The 8,022-nt window shown below is 37.4% G+C and overlaps 1 protein-coding gene across 1 annotated transcript; it reads left to right on the top strand.

The window, feature by feature from the left end:
* The first annotated feature begins 384 nt into the window (after positions 1–384).
* LOC121329540 (pro-adrenomedullin-like) lies at positions 385–1,960 on the top strand. The gene is made up of 3 exons (XM_041275151.1): positions 385–538; positions 810–947; positions 1,107–1,960. The coding sequence occupies exons 1-3, from the start codon at positions 432–434 to the stop codon at positions 1,414–1,416; spliced, it is 555 nt and encodes a 184-aa protein (XP_041131085.1). The 5' UTR covers positions 385–431; the 3' UTR covers positions 1,417–1,960.
* Positions 1,961–8,022: the final 6,062 nt, after the last annotated feature.

Genomic DNA, 8,022 nt, shown 5'->3' with positions numbered 1-8,022 from the left:
TTTTACCATCTTTAGTTTTTCTCAGCAAACTGATTTTATGTAAAACCAACCGGCACGTGCACGTTTTGGGTGTGGGGGGGGTGGGGGGGGGGGTGCACTTCCACAACATGCTGCTGGCATTTTCAAAACTCAGACTCACAAATCCAGCCTTTTTCCACTCACTCTTTGTACTCAGTCCAGGGAGATTGCCGCAAGTTTATTCAGCTGAACAAAATGTAACCTCAGACTGACATTTGGAATAAATAGATGATAACTGCAAATATTTGGCTTTTGGACTTTTTTTAACCTCTTGTGTAAGCTGGTTCAACAGAGATAGGAAGCCTGGAATAAACAGGACATTTGGAGTGCTCTAAGCAAACACCTTTCATGGTTGCACATTAAAAATGACTGACTACAATCTTTTTTTTTTCCTCAACAGGTTTTCAGTCAAAATGAAACTGGTTCTTCAAATTGTCCTTCTCTACTGGAGTTTATTAACTGTATTTGTCCTGAAAGTGGAGACAGCAAAACTGGACTTAACTTCAGAATTGAAAAAAAGGTAAATGGCTTTTTTTGTGCATTAATTCATCATTTTATTTACATATATATATATATATATATATATATATATATATATATATATATATATATATATATATATATATATATATATATATGTGTGTGTGTGTGTGTGTGTGTTGGGAATTTGTCTCTTTTAATATATAAATATGTTATTTATTTATCAGGATGTATTACTTTGGTTTTGGGCTTTATCACAGTATCCAGCCAGTACTGATCAGTTTCTCATGGTATCTTTACTTGATTTGCAGACTAAACACATGGACCTTGAACAGGGTGAAAAGGGATTTGAACAGCTTGCCCAGCTCTGAGCTGAAAGGACTGGACACCAACAAACAGCTGTATGTCCAACCTGAAGAAGTCAAAGATTCTCTGACTCCCCATTCTAGGTAAGAATAAGAAATGAAACTATTGAAAGTCGTTGCTATTTTCGATTAAACAATTTCGTAAGAAATAAAAAAAGTAATAGATCTGGATTTAGTATTCTAAATTAAGAAGCCTGACAGGTGTCGATTAACACATTGTTTTTCTCTCCCTTTCTCTTATAGTACTGGTATTAATATCCGTGTGAAGAGGTACAGGAATTCTGTGAACCACTTCCAGTCCCTGAGATCAGGATGCCACCTGGGGACGTGTACAGTGCACGAGCTGGCCCACCGTCTCTACCAGCTCACAGACAGAGACAAGGACAACACTGCCCCGCTGAGCAAAATCAGCCCCAAGGGTTATGGGAGGAGAAGGAGATCAGTGCCAGAACACAAAGTCATCTTTCAGCTTTTGGGGAGGAAGCTGCAGACAGTTTGGTCCGGGACCAGCAACCGAGTAGGGAAACTGCAAGAAATCCTCAAACGGACTTGAGGGGAGCGCAGCGCTTAACAAAACTGAAACTCCAACAAATTCCAAAATTCTACAGATGCCTGAGACTCCTGCCAAGTCCATTCTGTCACATTTTTTTGTTTTTTGTTTCCAAGGCGGTGGAAATGTCTTGAGGACTGACTTGTACTGTCAGAAGTGCTTAGCAGACTAGAACCAGGTGGCTGAAACTAACTAGGGCGAAGTTGGGACTTGGCTATATGGTGGCAAAGGACACAGTCATAATCTATGCCACTGCCGAGGCCGAGGGCAGCCGCTGCAGAAGGAATTTCACTGGAGTAGATTTATCTACTTTGCATGGAAGAGTCAGAAAGTATTGCTGCTTTCCAAAACACATTAGAAAAAGGAGAAATGTGCATCCAAATTGCCCCTTTGTTTTTGTTTTTTGTTTTTTTTTTAACAATGAAGGTGGTTAAATTAGCAGCATACAGATGTTGTGATTATTCCAAATCATCTATCCATTTAAGCTAAAATCTGGTTCTGGTTTCAAACACCAGCAACCAGATGACCCCCCCCCCCCCCCCCCCCCCCCCCCCCCGATAAAATATAGGAAGAGAGTTGTTGTTTTGTATTAAGGCATCTTGGGTTTGGACACTGTATGTTTCTTTAGATTCCCTCAATAGGGAATCTTTACATTAAAAGCCAGTCCATAATGGATTGCATCATACTTGAACTTAATCTTTATAGAGAAAAGTGCAATCTATATATTTTATTGCCTGTGGTGTATATAATGTATTGAAATTGTCGATATTTAAGTGTTAAGTTTCTGTTTCTTGTAACTGTACTTCTGGAGATAGAGTTATTTTTATACGTGAATATATTATGTATAAGGGCATTGTAGCATTTTCTTTTTACCATTTGTTTGTATCGTGGATGTCAAGTGCTAAAAACTGGTAGTAAACTTCTCTTTTTTTGTACATGCTAGACTTGTTATTATAAATTTGTATATTTTGTTTAATCTATTTTGTCACTTGTAATATGGTAAAACAATAAACATATTTGCATATACTGAAGTGCTCCCTTGCTTTTGCTTGGTCAGTTCTGGATGATGGAGATTTTCAAATGCTTGTCTATCTTCCCCCTGTAGTTGCAGTTTTAAATGCTGACAAGGTCGTGATGCCAGCACATTTTGAAATCCATGGATCCAGTCCAGAATTCTTTGCCCAATATCACAACAAACCAAACCATTTCTGAATAATAGAACTGGCTACTTACAAGACTGTGGCTCATTTTACTGAATACTCACTGACTTTACTGTATAGACTAGACCAATGCAACAGTACACTAGCCTGAAAGACACAGATGAAGGGAGAGAAATTAAAGAAAGTTATTAGGTACATCTTAAACTCCCTGGTCCTGTATACTTCCAGTAGGAACGTCAGTGATGCACTGACTGCCTAAGCCAATGGTACTCAAATCTGAGATCTATTCCAGTCCTGGTCTTTATTCCAACCGGGTCCAAATTAGTTCATTGCCTCTTAGCAGTTTCAATTAAGTACATTAGAACCTGCTTGGAGTAAAGACCTGGAATGGACTACATCTCGAGAGCCAGAGTTGAGTACCACTGGCCTAAGCACTGGGGGTACCCTCTGCTATGCTCTTCCCTACTCCCTGCCAGCTAAGTATTAACCAAAGAATCCCAACCCCTTTATTATTAATGAGGCCAGCATTCAAACCCGTGACCTTGTGGCTACACAGAATCATCCTTACTTGCTGTGTAACTGCACTATAAATATTTCACATACTTGACCGGGAAACCCTGATCCCAGCAGAACCCATGCATAAGTATGGTCTCTCAAAATTGATATAGTTGGAATGGTATTTCTTTACATTTCTTAGTTACAATAGCAGTTAGGGATGCTATATATCTGTTTGCTCATCCCTAACATTTTAGTACTGTAACAAACCAATTAGAATGGTACTGAATCACTTACTATATATATATTTTATTTGTCAGAATGGTACATTAAGGAACCATTGCTGTTCCTTCCTAAATTTCCCAAATATGGTCATAAAGAATGCTTGTTTTTTGAGAAGGATAAAGGATTTTCTAGGGTCACCATAAGGGTTATGGTTTGGCGCCAACAGCATAGTAGTGCAACGTAACAATATTTGATTATCTGCAGACGAGGAGAACGTGCCAGTGTGCCGAGGTAGGAGCCGTTCTGAATGGCAACATCGCCATCTAGTGTTTAGATACTCAAAATGCTTTTCTTTGCAAAACAAAGTCTTCCTTTTGACTAGCCACAGACATGTAAAGGTTATATTGCAAGAGGCAAGGAAAGTATTAATATTTATTGTGAAAAAGCAGAAAGACTTATTGTGGAAGATAATGGGTGCCGAATCACAATGACCCTTAATGTATTCAGTCAGTACAAGTTACACTGGATGTCAGAGAGTGTATAGACACTTTATTGGGCACACTAAAAACACCATATATATATATATATATATATATATTATATATATATATAATAATATATATATATATATATATATATATATATATAATATATATATATATATATATATATATATATATCTATATATATATATATATATATATATATATCTATATATATACATATATATATATATATATATATATATATATATATATATATATAGATATATATATATCTATATATTATATAAAACAGCTGACTAAACATAATGTCCATTTTTAAGTCTCTGAAAGCAGGATTAGAAGAAAAGGTGCAGATTACATTAATGTAAATGAAACCCAGCCAAGTGACTTTTCTGCTAAGAAATTTAAATCTTGAGTGGCTTCTTGCCAGGATGGCTTTCATTTTATGTTAGACTATAAACAAGACTCCACCTTGCTGTGATTTCACATATCTGGAGATTTGTCAGCCAAAGAACAGGACCCTGAGGCTTCCAAAATAGAATTGAAAAAGTAAACATGTCTTTGAAAACATGATTGATTTACTAGTGTCTGAAATACGTTGTAGTTTAACAGATATACTGCTAATTCTATATTTTTAACATTCAAACAACAGCTTTTTTTTTTTTTTTTTATTACATAAACTTTTAATATTTGGTGCCCCCTGCTGTACATAATTCAAGCAGTCAAAATAAAATCTAAAATATATGTCAGTGACCAGAATATTATTGGTTAACCAGTTCAAAATCCTTTAGAACAGGAACTTTCAATCCTGGTCCTGGAGGGCTGGTGTCCCTCCTGGTTTTTGTTCCAACTGTACCCTAAATTACTTAAATGGACCAATTAAGCTTCTTCTTATAAGCACTTAATTGATCCAATTAAGTAAATTAGGGTATAGCTGGAACAAAAACAAGGAGGGACATTGGTCCTCTAGGATCAGGATTGGAGATCCCTGCTTAGAAGCTTCCTGCAAACTCATCAGCAGAAGCTGTGTTACTATCCTGAGGCACTGCAAGGAGAACAAAGGGAACAAAATAATTAACTATTGTTTGCTGAACAGCTTGTCTGTCAGTATTAGAGTTTGTGTGGCTGCTGTTAGCCTCCAAGGAATAAAAAGAATCAAAAGGAAAATCCTGACAGGTAATTACAGACAGATATTAAATGATCTGTAATCCCCAGACAGAGAATCATAAGGCTGTCAAATCAAATAATCTAATCTCTCAATTAATACACACAAGGCTTCCCAGAAGAATGTTATCTAAAACTGAACCCACATTGCCTCTTATACAGTACTGTACACACACACCAAAACACTTACCATATGGAAAATGCAATTTTGCTGCATTTTATGTGTAGTTGTTTTACCTCTAATTTGTAGATAATTAATGCAATTGGCTGCTCACAGATCTACAGTATAACCTCTTCCACTGTACCTCCAAGATTAAACTATAGGAAGCTAAGGGTTTCGACCTATACCCACCGATATAAATCAGAATCCTTGTGAAGCAGGGTAATCCTAGGATAACCACACACAGTTTGGTGATACAATCCAGGGGGTTTCAAAGTGCTGCAAAATGCCAGCTGTGGTGTATCCCAGCAGTGTATAGGTTAATCAAATCAAGGGACTGCCATTGAGCATTCTCGAAAAAATTACAGCAGCAGCATCAGGGAACGCTTGACCCAAAGAAATAATTCCAATAGCTCAGGTCAGGAGCCAATGGGGGTATGCAATTGTCACAGCTTGTGACCTAGATATAGCTATGCAGCAGCAACTACAAAATAAGGAATTCTATATATTTTTTATAGATTAAGCAAACTATTTGTTTTTCAGCACCCAAGTTCGAGGCATCAACAGCAGGAGACGGCACCCAGACCACACCAAGCCAAGGAGGACACATAGGTAAGTATATACCAGTTTATTTTATTACACTTACTTGGACGTAAATAAGACAAGGCCAAGGTCTGAAAAGTAAGCATATATCATAAACTAGACTAGGTGATAAAGAAAGCTATTCTGCGCTATGCTGCTCTCTGCATATCAAAGTGTATTAAAGCATAGTATAAGCATGGTAAAGCATAAGTAAGCATTGTAAAGCCCAGAGAGGTATTGTAAAGCATATACAAAAGCATAGAAAACCATGGTAAACTATGATAAATGCATAGAATTACCACGGAAAAAGCATAGAAAAACTGCAGATGCATTCAATGGTTCCAATTTGAACAACATCGCTAATACAATTTCACTAAACAAAGCTAAACAATACTGTAGACTGCTGAATGGTGATAAGACACATTTACAAATGCAATACCGCATAAAGGGGCTGATGTAAGGATAGGCTTAGTGCAAACAAATGCGGCTGCAAAATCCAGATTGCCTAGCGGCCAGGCAATTATTTTGCACTGTGGCCTATGTAAGCTTAAGAGCAATAAAAATTAATCAACATGCACAAATAATGAGCTGCAATCATGATAATGAAGGTCACAATGAGCATTGCCTGTGCATAGGGATTTAACGGCTGCACTTACAGCTCAGAGATAAGTTAGAAGTACAGAGAGCAAGCAGCAAAGAAAATAAATGTTTTCTGAGAGCTGATTTTGGCCGCAGTATGAAATATAACATTTCTGTGTCATTGCCTGAGCTTCAATAGAGCTTGAAGGTGTAATTTACACCCCTCTGCAGTGGCAGGAGCATGTGCAGTGCAGTGGCTAGCGTGATTCAAGGTGATTGGAAGCTGGCATCCTGACAACTGAAACCTCCCTTGCAGAATATAAAAAAAATGGTACGGCAAAAAGCTTGAATGGAAGAATTCTGCACTGTCAGCATTGATCTAAAACTGAATCGAAATACAAAAATTGCAGCTTCAAATTAATTTGACAAAAAGGTTTTACATGCTCATCCTCCATAGATTTAATGTAATGATATTAAATGATAGCAATTATTCTGCATGTTGGTACTTGTAGTGTACAACAAAACAACTTAAGCTATGTGTTGTGATTTATTTTGGTAGCATCTTTTATAATTATTTTTAAAGGCTTTGTTGTTCATCTCATAAGGCCAATTGCAAACTATTAATACTATAAAGACTGAACTAATGGCCCACGTGAAAAGTGAAAAGTGAAAAGACGGGATCAAATAGCATCGTGGCATTTGGGATTTTCTACAAGGAGACGCTTCAGTGCTTTCACAGCTAAGAAGAGAAAACAGTCTAGCACACAAATAACCATAAGGGGGCAGCAGAATTCCATGCAAAACAGGCCTCCTTTAGAAACTCCATTTTGAGACAAATACACAACCACTCTTTACAAGGAAACAATGGTTATCATGCGTCTGGTGCTGGAAATTGAGTTTAATTGAGGGATTGAGGTGTGATTGGAACAGTGTGGAATGTGGCCAGGTGGTAATGGAATGAGTGGCTGTTAATTACTCCTAGTCACGCCCTACAAAAGAATAGAGAAATTCATTTTTTATGTGGGTTGTGTTGGGGGAGTTAGGAGAAGAGCGGAGCGGAGAGGGGTGGGGCGGAGAGGGGCTGGGTGAAAAGGTGAGGAGTGTGCTGTGAGTAAAACGTGAGTAAGTGTAGAGAACAGGAATAGCTGTGCTTGGGTGTTGTGCTTGTGCTGTGTGTGTTTACGGGTGGTTTTGTTCAAACTGTTATTATGTTCCTATGTTTTGTTTGTTTTGTGTTTATTAAAAGTGCACAGAAAGCGCTGAACTACAGTCTCTGCAGCTGGGTTGTTATTTCTTCCACTGGCCAGCCCTGACCGCCAGCCACGTTACCTATATAGTGGCAGTAGTGGAATAGCGCCCCCTTCTAACTACAGAAAACAGAGCGTAACTCAAGCCCTGCCACGTTCCCTATGTCTTTTCTTACACACTCCACGCTATGTTCTGAAAATACTTGTTTGTTATTGGTTAAAATATGGGAAGGCAATCACAAATTAATATCAAGTCACCCCATTTTACCCAAACTTAAGAATGTTCCATTCTAAGCATGATTGGACTTGTCTGGAGCCGGTCAGTAGTTTATTACTATGAGCACTCATTTTCTACCTTTCAACGTTTGAGAATATTGATATATAATATAATATTAATATATTAATTTTTAATTTTTTTTTTAGGAAATTCGATATGATTGAGATATTTACACATAAACTAGATAGGCTAATAAAGCTCTAATCTTTCATGT

This window comes from Polyodon spathula, chromosome 17 (genome assembly GCF_017654505.1).
Source record: "Polyodon spathula isolate WHYD16114869_AA chromosome 17, ASM1765450v1, whole genome shotgun sequence".
NCBI classification, from domain to species: Eukaryota; Metazoa; Chordata; class Actinopteri; order Acipenseriformes; family Polyodontidae; genus Polyodon; species Polyodon spathula.
Note: the sequence above shows the minus strand (reverse complement) of the source record. Positions and strands in the feature narration are given on the sequence as shown.